The sequence below is a fragment of the Heterodontus francisci genome, chromosome 35 (assembly GCF_036365525.1).
Source record: "Heterodontus francisci isolate sHetFra1 chromosome 35, sHetFra1.hap1, whole genome shotgun sequence".
Lineage (NCBI taxonomy): Eukaryota > Metazoa > Chordata > Chondrichthyes > Heterodontiformes > Heterodontidae > Heterodontus > Heterodontus francisci.
The window spans coordinates 31456677-31478511 of NC_090405.1; the positions used below are offsets into that span (position 1 = coordinate 31456677).

The 21835-nt window shown below is 41.3% G+C and overlaps 1 protein-coding gene across 1 annotated transcript in view; it reads right to left on the reverse strand.

The window, feature by feature from the left end:
• vps13c (vacuolar protein sorting 13 homolog C) overlaps positions 1-21835 on the reverse strand; it is a 355084-nt gene that overhangs the window by 321494 nt on the left and 11755 nt on the right. Inside the window, exon 4 of the mRNA XM_068015185.1 lies at positions 18493-18588. Within this exon, the coding sequence (XP_067871286.1) occupies positions 18493-18588 (96 nt within the window). The remainder of the gene's footprint in view (positions 1-18492; positions 18589-21835) is intronic.

Consider the following 21835-nt stretch of genomic DNA (forward strand, 5'->3'; position numbering starts at 1 on the left):
TCCTGCCCAACTATCTGAATAAAGTTAGGAGTATTGAAATACTGTGAAGATGCAGCTATCTGAAGTATATCTGATGCACCTCAAAAGAAGCTAACATTTGAACTGGAAAGGATGGAAAGTGATCTTGAGCAACCAATACAGATGTTCAAGGGGAGGAGATTCTCAAATCATTGCAACAAATGATTCTAGACTTTCAGTTGCCCTGTAAAAATCAATTTTATAGACTTGTAATTTGTAATATTCCAATTCTACAGAGCTAAAAGGTTTGCTCACAAAAAATCTAGTGGGCAAACAGTGGAGAATGCAAGGCCCCAGATAAGCAAAGGGAAAATAAGTATCCATTCTTGATCACTATATGATGCTTTGGTATCCAAATCAATGACAAAAGCGATCAGTAACTCAAAATATCTGGGAAACAAAACCATCAGTAACCTAAATTTGCATTCCCTGCCACATATTTAAGATCAAAGCAAGCCTACTGACCTCTAATTACATAGAAGTGCAGCTTATTTCACAGAATGATCCTTAATAAATTTATTTACAAAAAGTTTTTCATAGATAACAGGTCTTTATTAACCTGGATATTATCTGGTACAGAAATTGGCCGTGCAAATAGGACTTTTCAATTGCTATGGTAACACACAAGATGTAAGCATGCACGAGTGCATATTTATTGAATGAGTTAAAATTGGTGGACTGCACATGAGGCAACTGATCACTCAGAGAAGAGCCTGTCAGCACATAATGGTCAACAGTTTTTGTTTGTTCAGGGGATGTGGGCACTGCTGGCAAGGCCAGCACTTATTGCCCACCCCAATTACCCTCAAGAAGGTGGTGGCGAGTCGCCATCTTGAACCACTGCCATCCTTGTTGTGTGGCTAAGTACACCCACACCGCCTAGAGCTTTTCTGTAGCAGTTTGGTACCAGAGTGGCTTGCTAGGCTATTTCAGAGGGCAGTTAAAAATCAATCACATTGCTGTGGGTCTGGAGTCACATGCAGGCCAGAACAGCCAAGGACACCAGCTTTCCTTCCCTAAAGGACGTTTGTAAACCAGTTGGGTTTACATGACAATCCAATCGTTACTTGATCATCATTACTGAAACCAGCTCTTTACTCCGAATTTATTTAATTAATTTAAATTCCCCTAGCTTCTGTGGTGAGATATGTGCCACGGTAGGCTTCCACAGGGCTCAGTAATGGGTCCCTTGCTTCTCGTGGTATACATGAACAATTTAGACTTAAATGTAGGGGCATGATTAAGAAGCTCGACACTATGAAAATTGGCCATGTGGTTGGCAGTGAGGAAGAAAGCTGTAAAGTGCAGGAAGATATCAATGGGCTAGTCAGGTGAGCAGAAAAGTGGCAACTGGAGTTCAATCCTGAGAAGTGTGAGGTAATGCATTTGTGCAGGACAAACACAGCAAAAAAATACACAATAAATGGTAGGATTCTGGAGAAGTGTAGTGTAGAGGAACAGAGAGACCTTGGAGTGCATGTCTACAGATCCCGGAAGGTAGCAGATAAGGTAACCAAAAAGGCATTCAGGATACTTTTGTTTATTTGCCAAGACATCGAGTATAAGAGCAGGGAGATTATGCTTGAACTGTATGAAACACTAGTTAGGCTGCAGGAAGAGTAATGTGTACAGTTCTGGTCATCACAGCAAGGATGTGATAACACCAGAGACAGTGCAGAAGAGATTCACGAGGATGTTGCCAGGAATAGAGAATTTTAGCTATGAGGAAAGACTGGATAAGCTGGGGTTGTTTTTTTTTGGAACAGAGGCAGCTAAGGGGAGATTTAATTAAGGTGCATAAAATAGATGGGGTAGTTCGGAAGGACCTATTTCTGTTAGTTGAGAGATAATAACCAGGAGCACGGATTTAAAATAATTGGTGGAAGGATTAGAGGGGTGATGGGAGCCTGGAACTCATTGCCTGATAGGGTGATCGAGGCAGAAACCCTCGTCACATTTAAAAAGCACTTGGATATACAATTGAGCACCGCAGCCTACAGGGCTACGGACCAAGGGCTGGAAGGTGGGATTAGACTGGATAGCTCTTTTTCAGCCGGTAAAGTCACAATGAGCCAAATAGTGTCTTTCTGTGCCATTAATCTTTCTACATTTCTATGTTTCCATGTCGCTGGAGCATTCATCCAAGCTGCTGGATTACTTCTCCAGTAACATAACGACTTATACCAACCAAACCACAGTTATAATAAAAAAAGGAAGGAAATTCTGCAATACAACAGTGGAGTTCGATCATTTGAGTTATTTTTAGTGGTGAACCTAATGACATATTTTTCCAGAGACAGATGTTGTCAGCTCCTCCTCCACCCCCCCATCCCCCTCCCCCCCATACACACCTTCCTCTTCACAAATCCCCAGAAAAGACCAGCAGGAATCTGAAAACACCTTATAGAATCACAAACACTGATGGACTGAAAGAAACCATGCAGTGGGTTCACAATACCAGAACTAAATCAGTTCTCTCCCCACAGGTTAATTGAAAGCAGTTTTAAGAGAAGGAAAACAACCACCTAAGGTCACAGACCTAAATCCTTAACTCTGTTTCTCTCTCCACAAGTGCTTCCTAACAGGCCGAGTATTTCCAACATTTTCTCTTATTTCAGATTTCCAACATCTGCATTGCTTTTACCCCAAAGTTTTTGGCTGTAGTGCAGAAATCCCCATAGACTTGTCCCCTCTCAAGCCATATTGCCCTCCAGAACAACGAAATGTTTGGTCATGAATTCTGGATCTCTCACAAACAAGTGAAAACTAGAGTTAATACAGCTGAGTCTCATGAGTTTGAGCTACAGGAGAATGAGAAACCAGTTCAAAATCCAAACATACCTCACCCTACATTAACTACACATATCTGGCTTCATTTTGGGTCTCACACTAGATATTGCACTTGGCTTTGGCATGGTTAACAAAGCCTATGAGTGGACCTCGCCTCCCCTACAATAGTGTGAGATTTCACTAGCTAATAATTAGACAACAATGACAAGACTCAGTGATCACAACAGGGATGCACCATGTATTGTCACAGCCTTCCCTTTAGCAGAATTGAATATACTTTCTCTCTGACCAGAATGCAATCTATAAACCACCCAACAATTTAATATAGAACTGATAATTATAAACAGTACATGCAAATCAGCATATTTATTGCCCAATATGAACAAGGAATTGGAAACTACAGCCCAGAGAATCACCCATCAGAAGGGACAAATAACCTGCCCCTACTTCCAGGTACAGCCTGTCTTTACCTCAGACACCATTGCCATCAAGATTTGTTTCCCAGTATGTCAATCACCTCAGACATCTTGTATCAAGATGACCAGTTACAGTTAAAACCATTCCAAATATTTTGAATAATCTGTCAGACAGGTACAGTAGCATCAGATTATGTATACCAAGGCCCACCAAAACTATTCATACCTCTGCTTTGCCCTAAGGTACAGACATCTGATAAATGTAAAGTTCTTACACCAAGTCACCAATAACTAATCTTTAATCCTGTGTGTTCTGCGGTTAGCAATAAAAAAAATTCTGAAAAATAACCACGCAACAGCAGGATGGCCGGCCATGCATTCACTCCAAGCCCTACTCAGAGATCGTGGATCTATTCCATGTCATTACTCATCTGCTACTTCCCAGGCAATTGCATGCTGCTGCTACAAAAAGAAAAAGTCACGGCTTTTCTACATTCCCATTTTGAAGGAACAAAATAATGCATCTCCCAAATGTGATGCAACCCAACATCCCCTGAAATCAGAGCAAAGGATATGCAGATTGCATCTGGAGCTGCAAAGCACAAAATGTCGGGCCTTATTCAAAATCCAACAAAGCACTCTTGGCCTCTTTTATTCAGTCTGTATAACTGACTGTGTACCATGTACCTTATTTCTCTAAGAAAAATATACCTATATAACAACTTTTACATAGCTCCTTTAATGTAATATAACATTCCAAGGTGCTTCACAGGAGTGCTATAAAGAGAGTATGATAGAGTCACAAAGGAGATATTAGGTCAGATGATCAAAAGCTTGGTCAAAGAGGTAGTTTGTAAGGAGTGTCTTAAAAGGAGGCAAGCGAGGTGGATAGGCGAAGAAGGGTAAGGGACCGAATTCCATAGCTTGGGGCAACTGAAGGCGCAGATACCAATTAAGAGCAATTAAAATCAGGGATGCTCAAGAGGCCAGAATTAGACAAGAGCAGTTATCTTGGAGGGTTGTAGGGCTGGAGGAGATTACAGAGATAGGGAGGGACGAGGCCATAGAGGGATTTGAAAATGAGGAGAATTTTTAATTCAAGACATTTTTTGACCAGGAGCCAATGTAGGTCAGCAAGCGCAAGGGCGATAGGCGAACGGGACTTGGTGCGACTTAACATGCAGACAGCAGAGTTCTGGATGACCTCGAGTTTACACAGGGTGGAATGTGGGAGACCAGCCAGGAATACATTGGAATAGTCAAGTTTAGAGGTAACCAAGGCAAGAATGAGGGTTTCACCGAAGGCATGAGGAGTGCTCGGAGATAAACTAAAGAAGCAAGTTCAAGGTTGGGCAGAAGGGAGCTTGACAGAAAGTTTGGCCTGGTAGATTAATGCAAGAGAGGCAGCGACAACTGATCGGGTGGTCTCGATCTTGCTGACCAAGTCGATGAGTGCCGTGCATTTATTGTTGAAGGTGAGGGTGCAGGTGACAAGGGGAGAGGTTGAAAGAAGTCTGTTTGCAGTAAAGAAGCCGCAGATTTTTTTTTTGATTTTTTATTTAGAGATACAGCACTGAAACAGGCCCTTCGGCCCACCGAGTCTGTGCCGACCAACAACCACCCATTTATACTAACCCTACAGTAATCCCATATTCCCTGCCACCTACCTACACTAGGGGCAATTTACAATGGCCAATTTACCTATCAACCTGCAAGTCTTTTGGAGGTGGAAGGAAACCGGAGCACCCGGCGAAAACCCGCGCAGTCACAGGGAGAACTTGCAAACTCCGTACAGGCAGTACCCAGAATTGAACCCAGGTCCCTGGAGCTGTGAGGCTGCGGTGCTAACCACTGCGCCACTGTGCCGCCCAGGTTATCTTTGCATTCCAGGATGATCCTGGAATAGTGGACAGTTTTAGAAGACAAGAGCAGGACACAATAGTGTCTTAAGCGGTCCAGCCAAACCTGGCGGTGGATGGCTAAACCATTGTTTACCATATCCTTTCAAGTCTGCACCCTATTCACCACTTCCTTAAGTCCTAGGGGTAACGGCCAGGGTGAGAGTGTGTGTATTGGCACGGCCACCAATGATGGAGCAATTATAATCAGGGATGCTCAAGGGCCACAATTAGATGAACGCAGTTATCTCAGCGGGTTGAGGAGCTGGAGGAGGTTTAAAAGATAGGGAGGGGCGAAAACATGGAGGGATTTGAAAACAAGGATGAGCATTTTAAAATCAAGGCGTTGCTTAACCAAGAGCCAATGGAAGTCAGCAATTAACAAAAACCATTAACATAGTATGAAAAACATTAACTCTATTCAATCCATCAAGTCCAATCCCTCTACAGTGTGCAATTAGGTTTTTCATCACCCCACCCAACCCCCAAGAAATTAGAACATTCACATTGTTTTCCTTGGATTGGGGGCAATCAAAATTCAGTATTTGTCCAATCTTGCAACCAGGACCAAATGTATTTCACAAGTCCAAGCAGCATATGAATAATCTTGGTCTAAAGGTTTACTCTGGATCAGTTCTTAAAATCTATTCCTCAACATTTATCCATCCATTTCCTCAACAACTCTGGCACTTTGAAGTTAAAATTAATTTCCTTACAGATATTGCACTGAAATGTGATAAAATATTTTGTACCCGTGTCACAAGAACTATAATGATAATACTGTTCAAAGAAAAAATATATACTATGTGCCGCTATGGAAAGCTGGGTAGAAAGGGGAAAAACACAAATCATTTCCTCACATTTCATAAGATATTATAATTATTAAATCTAGTGATTATCTGTGTACAAGAGCTCCATTAAAAAGAACACTCAAGTGTACAGGAATTCCTCAACATCATCTTTATGCTTAGCCCTCATGAAATGATTCTTCCAGATCACAGGGACAGAGAAAGAGACGATCCAGAGCGAGGGGGGAAAAAAAAAAAATACAAAGTTTCATTGATATACCACTTTTTATGACACAGGACATCCCAAAACACGTCACAACCAATGACTTCTGAAGTGTAATCACTACAATGTTGGAAATGCAGCAGCCAAATTATATACAGGAAAGACCCACAAACAACAAATAAGATAAACAACCAGATAAACTGCTGAAAAACAGAAAAGCTGGAAATATTCAGCAGGTTAGGCAGCATCTGTCGAGAGAAGCAGAGTTAATCTTTCTGGTCAATGACCTTTTATAATCTGCTTCTGGTGTTAGTTGTGGGATATATTTTAATCAAGATGCCAGGAGAATGCTCCTGCTCTTCAGGCAGTGCTGTGGGATCAAGTATGTCCACCAGAAAGGCTAAAGGGGCTTTGATTTAACAGCTCTTTTGAAAGAGGTCACCTTCAACAGTGCAGCACTCCCTCAACATTAAGTCTCGATTACATGCTCAAGTTCCTGAACTGGGTCTTGAACTTCCATCTCAAGAGACAAGATCGCGACGACGAGCAAAGATTAGGACTTCAGATAACTGACAGAATCTCATTTCTTGCTTGGAAAAGCGAGTATTTCACCAGTGCTCCATACAGACGAGAGCAACTTATACAGGGCATTGATGAGACCACATCTCGAATACTGTGTGCAGTTTTGGTCTCCTTATTTAAGGAAGGATGTAAATGTGTTGGAGGTGGTTCAGATGAGGTTTACTAGATTGATATCAGGAATGAGCAAGTTGTCTTATGACGAAACGTTGGACAGACTGAGCTTGTTTTCACTGGAGTTTAGAAGACTGAGGGGAGACTTGATTGAAGTGTATAAGATCCTGAACTGTCTAGACAAGGTGGATGTGGAGAAGATGTTTCCTCTTGTGGGTGAGTCCAGGACTAGAAGCCACTGTTTTAAAATTAGGGGTTGCCCTTTTAGGACAGAGATGAGGAGCATTTTTTCTCTTTCAGAGGGTTGTGTGACTTTGAAACTCTCTGCCTCAGAAGGTGGTGGAGGCTGGATCATTGAATATTTTTAAGACGGAGGTAGATAGATTCTTGTTAGGCAAGGGAGTCAAGGGTTATCGGGAGTAGATGGGAGTGTGGAATTCGAGACACAAACAGATCAGCCCTGATCTTATTGAATGGCGGAGCAGGCTTGAGGGGCCAAATAGCCTACTTCTGCTCCTAATTTGTGTGTTTGTCTGTACTGCTGGTCAGTAAATAGAAATACCAAAATACTGAATATGTGCATTTCACACATGAGAACAACAGGCTTGAGGTGATGTCAATGATTTTTAACTAATTTCTGAATTCATCTTTCAGGAATAATAATTAAATTTAATCCCGTAGTTACTAGAGTTCATTCATACAGCACAAATTTTCAACCAAAAACCATGTTGTTAGCTGCAAAATTAAAATGGTTTAGGAGTCAAGCTATTTGAATTTTTTTTTTTAAAAAAGGTGCCAACTGAAGTATGAAGAAGCTGTTCAGCGTGCCCACAAGTTTCATCCTCCTAGTTACTGGCTCAACTTTTCTGCTGCGACACAAACCACTTTCCCGAGAACTTTCTCTTATCGGGAGAAAGATTTATGAGGTGTAGCCTACGGAGTGGGACATTCCATAAGCAGCATCAAAAGCAATTTACTTTTCTTGATTAGCCAGTAGCCTGACACAAGTGGAAACCAGGCAGCATTTTAAGAATCTCATCAAAGTACTGAGAAACCCACACAGGTGCAGCTTGTGTTTGTCCAGAATAGAGTGGGTACTTGCTCACATTAGGGACATAAGCCCTAAACCAAATTGAGAGCACTATGGTGTAGTATCCTAGATTGATATTATTCATTCATGCAAAGATCTGGATTAAGCAACAAGTGATGGTACACCGTTTTGGCCTTGGACATCTAGATATAAACATTTTAGAGATTCCAGGTGTATGCGGGATACCGCTAAATCGTAACAATCAGATTGAGAGATTATAAAGGAGAATGAGAGAATACCTTCAAAGATTGTGGTACAAAAACATTTGATTTGCCAACAAAGTCCTTGAACTGTGGTTCTGTGACTCATAAAGAACACTGGTTACGAAGCTTGAACATATAGTTCCAAACTTCCACCCCCCAACCCAACTCTTCGCAGAAGCACAACAAATTCATTAACAAAATAACCACGTGTGATTACGGATTTCACACTCATCACACTAAGTGTGATGTCAAAAGCACTCCTTGCTAGGTGTTACATCGACAACAGACAGATCTTCCAAATCACACAAGCCCATTTTCTCTGCATATAACCTCACTTGCTTTATTATTATGTCTTCATTCTTTAGATGATATGTACCTTCAACATACAATAGGAACGAATTTAGGAGCCAAACCAATTGGCAGATGTATTCAATAATGTTTTGGCGTTAGAAGTTACAGGGGGTATCCCACTCCCATGTCACCTATCACACTGATGCACTCTACATTACTGTACAGGCAATTTAATGTTTTTACTTTTGAAAAGGTATTTTCTTCTAACTTTCTATAAGCTTTCTGTTCTCAAAGTATGTATATCTATCTTATTCTACTTTGGCTTTTACTCTTACCTCCCACTTAGTCTTTCATTCCCACACAGACTCTCCGACCTACCCCTCCCCCCAACACCCTCCTTACTAGTTTATCCATCTTTTGGGTGAGACATTAAACCAAGGCCCGAGCTGCACTATTTCAAAGAAGAGCATGGCTCCCTGGTGTCCTGGCCAATATTTATCTCAACCAGCAGTGTTAAAACAGGTAATATGATCTCATTTGTTTGTATGACCTTACCGTGCTGCCACGTTTCCTACATTACAACAGAACCATCCTTCCAAAGGAATTTATTGGTTGCAAAACATTTTTAGACATCCAGAGACGATGATAGATGCTGTATAAATGCCAGCTCTTCCTTAATCTTTTCTATAGACCTATTTGTCCTTTTTGCTGGGACCTTAGTTCCAGCCTGGTTCAGGTGCAGCCCATCCAATGATATAGCTCCTTGCTGACCCTGTATTGGTGCCAATGTCACACGAAATGGAATCCTTCCTTCCCATACCTATCTTTCAGCCATACCCTTACATTGATGATTTGTTTATTCATCTGCCAATTATAACAGGGCTCAGATAGTAATCAGTACACCACCCTCAATGTCCTGGTTTTTAATTTTGTGCCCAAGTCCTGAGCAGGACATCCTCCTTGTTCTTTGGTACACTGTTGCATCGGACATAGTACGCAACAACTAGTTCTTCCCCTTCCCTTCCTTAGTTTCTTCCCATTGTCTCCAAGATGTTCCTTACCCTGGTAGGCAACACATCCTGCTGAATTCTCGATCACTACTACAGAGGGGCGGCACAGTGGCGCAGTGGTTAGCACCGCAGCCTCACAGCTCCAGAGACCCGGGTTCAATTCTGGGTACTGCCTGTGCGGAGTTTGCAAGTTCTCCCTGTGACCGCGTGGGTTTTCGCCGGGTGCTCCAGTTTCCTCCCACCGCCAAAGACTTGCAGGTTGATAGGTAAATTGGCCATTGTAAATTGCCCCTAGTGTAGGTAGGTGGTAGGAAATATGGGATTACTGTAGGGTTAGTATAAATGGGTGGTTCTTGGTCGGCACAAACTCGGTGGCCAAAGGGCCTGTTTCAGTGCTGCATCTCTAAATAAATAAAAAAATAAAATAAATAACATTGATCCTTCTAATAACTGAACAACATAGAAACCAGCGAGCACAGGGCTTATGAGTGAACTGGACAAAGGTTCAAGAGACTGTGTAGATTAGTCACAGGAAGGTAGAATTTTTTTTTTTTTAAACTAATGCATTTAAAGTGCATTTAAAAGTTACTTACAAGTATGAATAGCCTACTTAGAGTTATAATCTTATTGTCTTGTGCAATTCAGAAGTTAGAGAAAGATGCTCTACTGCACATGTTTAACTGTGACTGTTACTTGCGCCTCTGTTAATCTTTTGTAAAATGAATTCATGTGATATTTTAGAACTGATGTAATGCTCCAATGCTGTTGGAAACAGGAGAACATTTGGAGGCAAAGGATAAAACTATTTTTTTAAAAAATAACCAAAAACAATTACAAAATAGGGCTGAGTGTTCAATTCCCAGCACTTCTGTTTTCACACAAGTTAATGCTGCAGTGGAAGAGGGGGAGTAGAGATACTGGATACAGATAGAAAAGGAAGTACTAAATAGATTGCTATCATTCAAAAGTTAACAAGTCATCCACTCCAGATGGAATGCATCCATGATTGCTGAGCTGGAAACAGCAGAAGCAGATGTTGGGCATTAACTGGGGATTCACTTGTGCTCCTATAAATAGGAACAAACAAACTGTGGAGGCTGGGTTAAGAGGTGCATGTTTGTAATGTGTATCTCTCAACAATCGTTTATAAAAGAGCGTATAGATTGGCTCCAGTTCTATCCTTCACCAACAGGCTTTCTGGAATAGAACAGTTCTAAGCACAACCTTATAATCCACCTTGGTTATGGAAATGATGCCACAGTAGAGAACTGTAAATGTTACACCCTATTCAAAATAGGACAGAGGGTTAAACTGGTAATGACAGGTCTGGCAATCTAACTCAGTGGTAGAAAAACTACTAGAGACCGTAGTCAAGGATGAAATCAATTGTCACTTGTAAAAGCATTATTAATTAGGAACAGGCTGCATGGAAAAGTTAAAGGGAAATTGCGTCTGACTAACCTGACTGAGCTTTCTAATGAAGTAACAGAGGATTGAAGGTGGTAGTCAAGTAGATGTTGTACATATGGACTTTCAAAAGGGATTTGATAAAGTCCTACATAACCGACTTACTCGGAAAATAGAAGCACATGGCATTAAAGGGACAGTGGCAACCTGGGTAAGTAATTGGCCAAAGAATAGGGGCGGCACAGTCGTTAGCACCGCAGCCTCACAGCTCCAGCGACCCGGGTTCGATTCTGGGTACTGCCTGTGTGGAGTTTGCAAGTTCTCGCTGTGACCGTGTGGATTTCTGCCGGGTGCTCCGGTTTCCTCCCGCAGCCAAAGACTTACAGATTGATAGGTAAATTGGCCATTGTAAATTGCCCCTAGTGTAGGTACGTGGTAGGAGAATTGAGGGGATGTGGTAGGAATATGGGATTAATGTAGGATTAGTATAAATGGGTGGACCGAAGGGCCCGTTTCAGTGCTGTATCTCTAAATATAAATAAATAAATAAGAGTTTGCACCTTGCTTGTATGACTGTGAAATATGGGGGACTTACAGCTGCCAAGAAAAGAAGCTCAACAATTTCCATCTTCCCCGCCTGCAGCACATTATGGGTATATCCTGACAAGACAAAAAATCTTAAAAGCAGCAGTCCTCACAAGTTAGGCCTCAGGTGAAGCATTGTGTACAATTCTGGGCACACCATTTTAGGAAAGCTGTCAAGTCCTTGATGAGCTGGTTTACCAGGGAAGAGGAACTTCAGTTACGTGGAGAGATTAGTGAAATGAAGACAACACTTAATAGATATACTCAAAATTATGAAGAGGTTGTGACAGGACAAGTAGGGAGGAACTGCTTCCTCTGACAAGTGGGTCAGTAACCAGAGGTCGTATATATTGAAAATAATTGGCAAAAGAACTAGAGGGGAAATGAGGAGCATTCTTTTCAGAGGTTGCTTAAGATCTGAAAGTATAGTTGAAGCAAATTCCAAAAGGAACTTACAACAGATAACTGGGCACATGCTTCAACAGGACTAATTTGCAGGGTTATAGGGTTAAATTCAACACTTCCTTTGAAGAGCCAGCACAGGTACAACGAGTCGAAGGGCCTCCTTCTACACTGTAAGATTCGATGATTACCAAAAACTACTGGGATCTGCAGTACCCACAAAATCATGACAAAACCAGAGCTTGGACAGTAGCTAGCTCAGATTCTAACCACAATAAAAAAAAACATCTAACCTTTAATGAGATGCAGCACAGTTTGTGCAATAACACAACACTCAGACTACCCAACGAAAACAGGGCTACAGTTTGAACTCCTGTGGATACAGGTAAACACAGGGAATTGCTACCTCACTAAGCAAAACTGAAAGGTAACTTTCAGCAGAAACCTTGAGGGCATTCTGAGGACTGTGCAATGTGCCTAATCAAGCAGAGATGAAAGATTACTTAAGTTTGCAATTTTGAATCCTGCAAACTGAAACCAAGACCACAGACTACAATTTTGCATGATGAAATCTTAAGGTAGTATGTTTTAAGAGGTTCAGAGGATATTTGAATATCTAGACTGAGGTTAGGGGATTAATTTTCAAAATAGCCTGCATCAAGCACAACACCTTTGCTGAAATACTTTTTAATTCAACTATGTATAGAAAGCTAAAGTCTTCCTAGAGTAAGCTGATTTTGAGCTTCAGCCATAACTAAAAACACCAAAGACGTGCTAAAGATGATTAGGTGGGGCTAACAAATTTGGCAGAGTACCACGAGATGAATTGTTCCATTTCTCATAATAGACTCAACTCATTCTTAATTGAACAAATTCACCTTGCAGTCAGAAACAAGTAGCTTGCTGGGCCTGGGTGTAGATTCCAGCGCAGCAATTCAAAGACCTCTACAATGGGATAGTGAAATCTAGATACAGACCAATGCTAGATGGTGTAAGAATCGTGCTTTACAATTCCATTTAACTTAACTAACTTCAATTTTCAACTCACTCAAAACACAAGTGATTTTTAGTGTAAAATGTGACTGGGGCTGAAAATTACAGGGAAATAAATGAAAGAAAACACAACACTGAACAAAGACCCGGACTAGCACTGCCACAGATAGTTAGTCTGCAAATGAGTGTGAGAGAAAGAAAATACGTAAAAGCAAAGAGCAAAACAGGGTTTATAATGACATGCTCTGCACACCATAACATGGATTAAGTAAAGGTAAGCCGAATTCAAACATGTATTGTTGCTCATTTGCCCTTCATGATCTCTATATCTATTAAAAAATTAATACCCCAATTACATTGCTACCAGCTCAAAACTAGCAAAGTACGTTAACACAGCTTCCAGACACACAAAAACGAAAAAGCCAGCAGATATAAATGGCATGCTGTACTTTGAACTGATAACAAGTATTAATTTCAAGGTTGTAATGCAATCTCAGGTTTTAAATGACATTCAAAGCCCCAGCAGTTTACATTTCCTCGGTTTAGCTGTCTAAACCATGAAATTTGATTACAGTCTTATAATCACTTGCCACTGTTATGTTTTGATAGTTCTAAAAAATAACCTTCCAAGCAGATGGTTACAATTTAGCTATGGCTAAGGGGTGGGATGAGGTTACCTCTCTCCCTTTTTAGATAGAAAATGGTGCACAGAATGTAAACAAATACACTCCATTCAAGTTGGTATAAAAAGTGTCATTCATAACATTTGGAATTTTTATAAAGATATCATACTTGGAAGCTCAGGACAAATGTTTACTGCTGTACGAGTGTGCAAGTAGAAATTCTCTATTGAGCAGACTGGGTGTATACCTTTGCCCACCAATGGGTACTGTACTCCTGCCAGGTAAGGGCTCAGGCTCTGCGCCTGCCATCATTAAACTTCTTATGGATGTCCATTCAAAACAAAAAAAAAGTGACTGAAAATCATGAGCTGCGCATGTGGCTGTTCCAAGTGGGTGAGAAGCGCACAATGAAAATCTTTACCATAGGCAAAAATTCATATTTTAGTTAAAATATGCATTAAACTTGGAGAGGGGCAAGAAAAGGAAGACAATCTTTTTTTGCACTCTCATCTTATAGGAAGAATACTCATTACAACTTCCTGGAGCAGACTGCAGCACTTGCAAGGTTTGCAATAAATTTTCCCCAACGATGAACAAGTATTGCAAAGATCTACACATTTAACTATGCACCAGTCTGTGATGCTGTCACATATAAAGCAGTGTTTACACAAATGATCAAACAAAATGTCGACAAATTTAAAGCAAGCTGTGTACATCAACCATCGTTACCTTCAATATTGCTGCTATTTCACACGTAAGCCAAGGTATAATTGATACATGGACAAAATAGAATTGTCCATTAGGAAAACTAAACTCTAAACTAAACTAAACTAAAAACAAGCAGTTGCATAAAGTTTAAAACTGGCAAGAGGCCAGAAATAAAAAAACAGAAGGAACTGTCAATAGAAAACAAACTGAAGCAACTACAAGGTTTTACTTCTTAGGAAAAGAGGGCTCCAAGCCAGTAACAGCTGTCAGTAGAGTGTGTGAAAAGCCAGTACATAACTTCAAGATGCTGCTCAGAGTATTGGGGAAGGGGGTTTGCAGGAGGCTTGGAGATGATTCTAAGTGGGGACAGGGATGCAGTTGGGTCTGCATAATGTTAGGAGGATCAGGGTCGGTGGTTAATTTTGCCCTGGCCACTGCGGACCTAAACCCCACACCTGGTTGAAAGGGCTAGTTGTTAACAGTTTTGTGGCTGTGTATTTTTAAAAAGTGCTTAATCTTTTACTTGGGAAAAAGGAGGTTTCATCTTCATAAATGTTTGATTGGGACATGACCATTGAGAGTGGCGACAGGGTGGTTAGTTCAAGGTGGGCCCTGGGGGTAGAACCAAGCCAACCCAACATAAAACTACTTTATCCTTTTAAACATTACAGACAAGACCAAAGTTCTTAGTGGAACAAGAATTTTGTCTTTAAATGTGGAGCTCAATTGGCTTCGAACAAGTTTTTTTGTTCAGCGGTCTTGAACATTTCCTTGTAAAAGAACGGCTTAAGATTGACCCAATCGCATTCCCAATCGCTGTGTTTTTGAGTTAATGACTAACCAGCTTCTAAAAACTGTTTGCACCCAATTCAAAATTATGTTGAAATAGAAGGTTATGCTGAAATGGTGAGATAAAGTAAGGTAGGAGGAGACTTGTGAGGAGCAGAAACACCAGAACAGACCACTTGGGCAGGGTGGCTTGTCTTTGTGCTCTAATTACTATGTACTACATTGTAAATGGATGAAATATCAGAAGAGGAGACAAAATAATGAACTTTGAAATGTTTAGCATTGAAAGGCAGGGGGGTGGAAGTAACAGCTGTTTTAGCGGGCTTAAAAGTGAATAAATCCCCAGGCCTAGATGAGATGTATCCCAGGTTGTTATGTGAGGCAAGGGAGGAAATTGCAGGGCCTGACACAAATTTTCAAATTCTCTCTGGCCACAAGAGATGTACCAGAGGACAGCCAATGTAGTACCATTATTCAAGAAGGGTAGCAGGGATAAACCAGGTAATTACAGGCTGGTGAGTCTATCAGTGGTAGGGAAACGACTGGAAAAAATTCTGAGGGATAGGATTAATCTCCACTGGAGAGGCAGGAATTAATCAGGGATAGTCAGCATGGCTTTGTCACGGGGAGATCGTGTCTAACAAACCTGATTGAATTTTTCGAGGAGGAAGATGTGTAGTTGAGGGTAAAGCAGTAGTCTACATTGACCTCAGTAAGGCTTTTGATAAGGTCCTGCATGGGAGATTGGTTAAGAAGGTAAGAGCCCATGGGATCCAGGGCAATTTGGCAAATTGGATCCAAAATTGGCTTAGTGGCAGGAGGCAGAGGGTGAGGGTCAAGGGTTGGTTTTGCGAGTGGAAGCCTGTGACCAGTGGCATACTGCAGGGATTGGTGATCGGACCCTTGCTGTTTGTAGGGTACATTAATGATTTAGATGCGAATATAGGAGTTATGATCAGTAAGTTTGCAGATGGCACGAAAATTGGTGGTGTCATAAAGAGTGAGGAGGAAAGCCTTAGATTACAGGACGTTACAGATGGGCTGGCAAGATGGGCAGAGCAGTGGCAAATGGAATTTAATCCTGAGAAGTGTGAGGTGATGCATTTTGGGAGGACTAACAAGGCAAGGGAATATACAATGGATGGTAGGACCCTAGGAAGTAGAGGATCATAGGGACCTTGGTGTACTTGTCCATAGATCACTGAAGGCAGCAGCACAAGTAGATAAGGTTGGTTAGGAAGGCATATGGGATACTTGCCTTTATTAGCCGAGACATAGAATATAAGAGCAGGGAGGTTATGATGGAGCTGTATAAAACGCTAGTGAAGCCACAGCTGCAGTACTGTGCACAGTTCTGGTCACCGCACTATAGGAAGGATGTGATTGCACTGGAGAGGGTGCAGAGGAGATTCACAAGGATGTTGCCTGGGCTGGAGCATTTCAGCTATGAAGAGAGACTGGATAGGCTAGGGTTGTTTTCCTTAGAGCAGAGAAGGCTGAGGGGGGACCTGATTGAGGTACACAAAATTATGAGCGGCATTGATAGGTTAGATAGGAAGAAACTTTTTCTCTTAGCAGAGGGGTCAATAACCAGGGGACGTAGATTTAAGGTAAGGGGCAAGAGATTTGGAGGGGATTTGAAGAAAAACATTTTCAGCCAGAAGGTGGTTGGAATCTGGAACGCACTGCCTGAAGAGATGGTAGAGGAAGGAACCCTCACAATATTTAAGAAGTATTTAGATAAGCACTTGAAACACCATAGCATACAAGGCCACGGGCCAAGTGCTGGAAAATGGGATTAGAATAGTTAGGTGCTTAATGGCCGGCACGGACATGATGAGCCGAAGAGCCTGTTTCTGTTCTGTCTAACTATGATATGACTATGACTCTATTTGACTTAAAACAATCCATTAGATTAGGTAGAGCACAAAAGTAAAATTAAATATCAAATGCTAAAGAATGGGAAACCAAAGAAAACTGTTCCATATTAAAAATGACGACTGGCTCACATCCCATGTGACTTGAGAAAAGTAGGGCTCAAATAAAGTTATGCAACAGCCCCATTGCACTAACATAGAACTCACTCTTTCCAGAACTGGCAATCATACATGTGTAAACCTAGAGGGACTTTCATGAAAATCCTAATGCCCTTATGTTTTCTGCAAAATATATCCAAAGAAGTCAAAATGGAGATGAATAGGACACCATCACTAAGTACTCTAAATCAGCATAACTGACCCTACTCCCAGGGCCCACCTTGAACTAACCATCCTGTGCCTACTCTCAATGGTCGTGTCCCAAAAAATTTATGAAGATGAAACCTCCTTTTCTTTTCTCCTCTCCATGCACCACCCCCCCACCCCCCCCCCCCCCCCGCCCCAAGTAAAAGATTAAACACTTTTTAAAAATACACAGCAACAAAACTGTTAACAACTAGCCCCCTCAACCAGATGTGGGGTTTAGGTCCGCAGTGGCCAGGGCAAAATTAACCACCGACCCTGATCCTCCCAACATTATGCAGACCCAACTGCATCCCTGTCCCCACTTAGAATCATCTGCAAACCCCCTTCCCCAATACTCTGACTGAGCAGCATCTTGAAGTTATGAACTGGCTTTTCACACACTCCACTGACAGCTGTTACTGGCTTGGAACCCTCTTTCCCACACCCCAGAAATGCAGCATTTGGAATGTTGCACTGGTGTTCACAACTAAAGTCCACTTGCACTATTTTGGGGCATATCTGCCTTGGATCCCTTCCCAGTGAGCAGCATTTTGAATCCAGACACTTGCTTTCTCACCCTATCAAGGGCCATTTTGTGTCTCAGAACAGCACCACACACCCCTCCCCAAACTCAACATTACATCTACCCTCCAACTTCCACAGGGCATTTTTTGGCCCTCGCTTCATCTCTCAATCCCCTCTCTAGCCCCTCACTCTTGTTTTCCCATATTGGATCTCTGATAGCTTGCCAAGTTAACACTAAATGAGGTGAAACTCGATTCAGTTTTTTTTCAGTGCTTTATGCCATAACAAGGTGAAATGGACAGAGTAACAGGCAGCATCACAGTCACTTGGTTCACTCTATAAGTGATCCCATTTTGATAGATCATCAACTTAAACAGAACAGCCCTTCTCTCTGTCCTATCGTCGTAAGATACCTTTTCCCCATCACAGCACTTAACTGCCTGAGCAACCCATTTTCAAAAAAATGCATAGCAAAAGCAAATTACTGTGGAGGCTGGAAATCGGAAATAAAAACAGAAAATGCTGGAAATACTCAGCAGGTCTGACAGCACCTGCGAAGCGAGAACAGAGTTTCCAGCAATACACATAGCCAGAGTTGCCAGCTATAATCCTAAATCGCTGACCTATTTGAGAGGCAATTCCTATCAAATTTTTTTGACTCGTTGGATAAGTTAACACTTTCAGAACATATTAAAGGTCAAAACGTTCAATCTAAAGATGCCATACTATATAACTATTGGTCGGTTTGAAGAAAAACCAATTGTCATATCAACTCTACAAATACATATTAATATTAACAGGATCACAACATTACTTACTTCCTTCTGGAACAACTAGAAGGTGCAAACCATCCAGGGTAGCAACCACAGCTTCACTGTACAGATTCTTCCATGGGATCTTCAAAGTAAGCTTGTCTACAAATGAAAACAGCAACAGTTACCCAACTGGAAACTAAACATGACAAACAGCACAAACACTGGATCATTTGTACATGTAAAAAACACCAGGCTTAAAGAGACCAAGTCAAAGGCAATTATTTCTCCTCTCCTGTTCCTTTAAATCAAACACAGGAAAATAGTGCAAAAAAATCAATAAAACAACAAAAGGTGAACTGGCAACATTGGATGTTTTACAAAATCCACAACTTTGTACAACTTTCTTTAGGAGACAGAGCTGCAGAATTTCACAGCAAAGAATGAGGCCATGCAGCTCATCATGTGCGTGCACCTCTCACAGGACTGTTGTATACCATTCACCCAACCTAAAAATATCTTTTTCAAATATCTATCCAATGGAAGGGGGGGGAGGGGAAAGGGTGAGGGGAGTAGAAAATATATACAAGTTTCATTTCACTTAAGTTTTCCAGATCCCACAGTAGAATACAAACAAACAGCAGTAGTGGAAACGGAGGGCCACTTGAAAGAAATAAACTTGCAGGAGTACAGGAAGCAAGCAGGGGAGTGGCACTGACTGAATAGCTTTATGGAGAGCCAACATGGACTTGAACAGCCTGCTTCTGTGTCATAAATGATTAAGACTCTAAGACACATCAGAAATGCTAGCATTTGACCTGGAACAGCAGAGCAACAAGCTTCAAATCTCAAATCAACTTAACTCTGACTGTAGTAAAGTCAACTGGTGTCATTCACACCTTTATTTGTTCCACCTCCTTTGATGTCATTGACTGATGCAGTCTGCCTCTCAGGAAAAAATTAATCCTACTTCAAAAGTCAGATCCTGGTTCTGTCTCACATTTGTAAAGCTGACTCCTCACCCCAAACAGCAGTGTATCTCCTGGTGTAATGCAAACTACTGTAAGAGTGGATTTGAGCAGTGGTTCTCAAAACTTCTCAGATTTGAAAAGGGATCCGTAAACCAATTAGCAATCGTGGACACCCCACCCCTGCAATCTAAAATTATATTGCAAACTCCTTGCATATTTAGATCTCTGAACATAATGTTCACCAGTGTCCTGTCCAAGAGACTTGCATGAAATTTTGCCAGCGCTATCCAATATAGTGAGCACTGATGTAATTGCTGACGCAAAAACTTTCATCTTCCCATCAGCTGAGAGGTAACCCTACAGATTTAGCAAGATGCCTGTCAAATACTTCATTGCACTCCAACTCCTTACTCTTCCTGGAGTGGGTTTAAGCTCAGTGCCTTCTGTTGGGAACAGTGGCACCGTTTCAGGTGCAACCCTCCGCAGCCCGCCTTCTCACTGCACAACTGCTGAGTGTTTCAGGGTTTTTCTCTCCCCCTTCACTGTTTACTGGCCTGTCTGTACTGGAATATCATTGACATGTTTATTAACTTGTTTTTCACATCTGTAGAATTAAATCTGTCCAAAAGCAATTTCAGCTGCTGATTGCCACAACAATACACCTCTGAACTGTTTAACTAGTAGGTTGTATTCTTTTCCCCCCTCGAGAATTAATGGAGGTAAGTCAGGACTAAAAAAATTTCAAGACAGTTAAAAATCTCAGCTCTATCTTCACTATTTTTAAGTATGAAGTGGCTGGCACAGTGGCTACATTCTTGTGCACACGGAAAATTATGGTTCTGCAAAATTCTGTTAGAGAATTAAATCAACAGAAGGTTTGAAACAAACTCAAATTAAACACATGTTTGATAAACAATGGGAAAGGAAAGTTTTGCCAACAAGAATTCAGAAGCATGTCCTTACTTAAGCAGATATCAGTCTGCAAAACTGCCCTCCAAGTACAAATTTCCAATACCCAAATTATACTGTATGTAGCCTGTGGCATTTTGCTCAAAACTTGCTGGACTAGATTGGGGAAGGTGAGTGCAACAGTCTTGAGAAAGAAGACAATAACTGGGCTGGATGTGATCGGTGTCATGTTAGCACTCCATCAGGTATCTTGCCATGTGGATGCTAATTGCAGGGAAAGAAGCTGCAGCTGTGATCATGAACAACTGCACCAGTGCCAGTCAACCTTCTGCAGTATTTTAACACGCTCAGCACCATACTCACACACACTGCACTGCAACATAACGGCACATCATGCAACCAACTTTTTTTTGTTCCTATTACGATGTAGACAAGATCATTTCTTTTGACACCCACTCCCATCAACTTGAAAAAAAAAATGGTGCTCATCCCGTTCTTGAACTGCTGCAGTTCTTGTGGCAATAGTACTCTCAATGGTGTTAATTGGGAAATTCCAGGATATTATTCCAGAGATAATGAAGGAATGGGGATATATTTCCAAGTTAGGATAGCATGTGACCTGGAGAAGAAGTTGGAAGTGATGTTGTACCCATGAAATTCCCACTCATTCTTCACAAATAGTATGTGGGGTGGTAAGGGAGAACCACTGTTGAAATAACTGAATTGTTGCGTGCATTCCGATGATGTAAAGATTTCACAGAGTCCACTGACAGGGATGCTGATCAAGCAAACTACCACATTAGCGGTGCCCATCCACTCACCTGTCAAGGTTGAAAGGAAGTCAAAACGGAAAGGAAAGGCAAGGGGACTTTGTAATCCCAAAGTGTCCCTCTGCTGTTTGTTATAAATTGTCTTCTGCAAAACAGAGAGTGATGGACAAACAAAATGGAAGCAAATTTATATATGGATTAAAGGGCATATAGTGTCACTGATTGGCTGAGTGGAGGATACCATGGTCATGTGGGAAAGGTCAGAACAGGAGCAAGGAACAGTTTCAATGCATGATGGCCTATTCTCCAAAGGACTGCGGTATTGTCCGTCTTCCCTATTAACTGTCTTGTTACTGTATGTAATGAATTATACTTAATTAAAATGACTGATTACTACTGTATGGGTCATCTTAAACTAATCGACGACTAAACACAAGTTTTAATTATTGAAAACCTCTCACATCCACAAGACATTCAAGAGTATTACCAACTAATTACTCATGAACATTTGTCAAATTACTTTTGGAAAGCACAGCAATGAGTTTAACGTACAGCAATATCTTACAAACAGGGAAGAGATGAATAATCAATCTTTTTTTCTTGACTGTGATCGAGTAACAAATCTTTACTGAACACTAGGAAGTCCCCTACTCTTCCCTGGAAAATGAGGCATCCTGGATGTCCACCAAATTTTTTTTTTTTTTTTTGCAGTATTTCTTTTATCTGACGGACTGCCAATTCAGGCTGGGTTTCTGATTC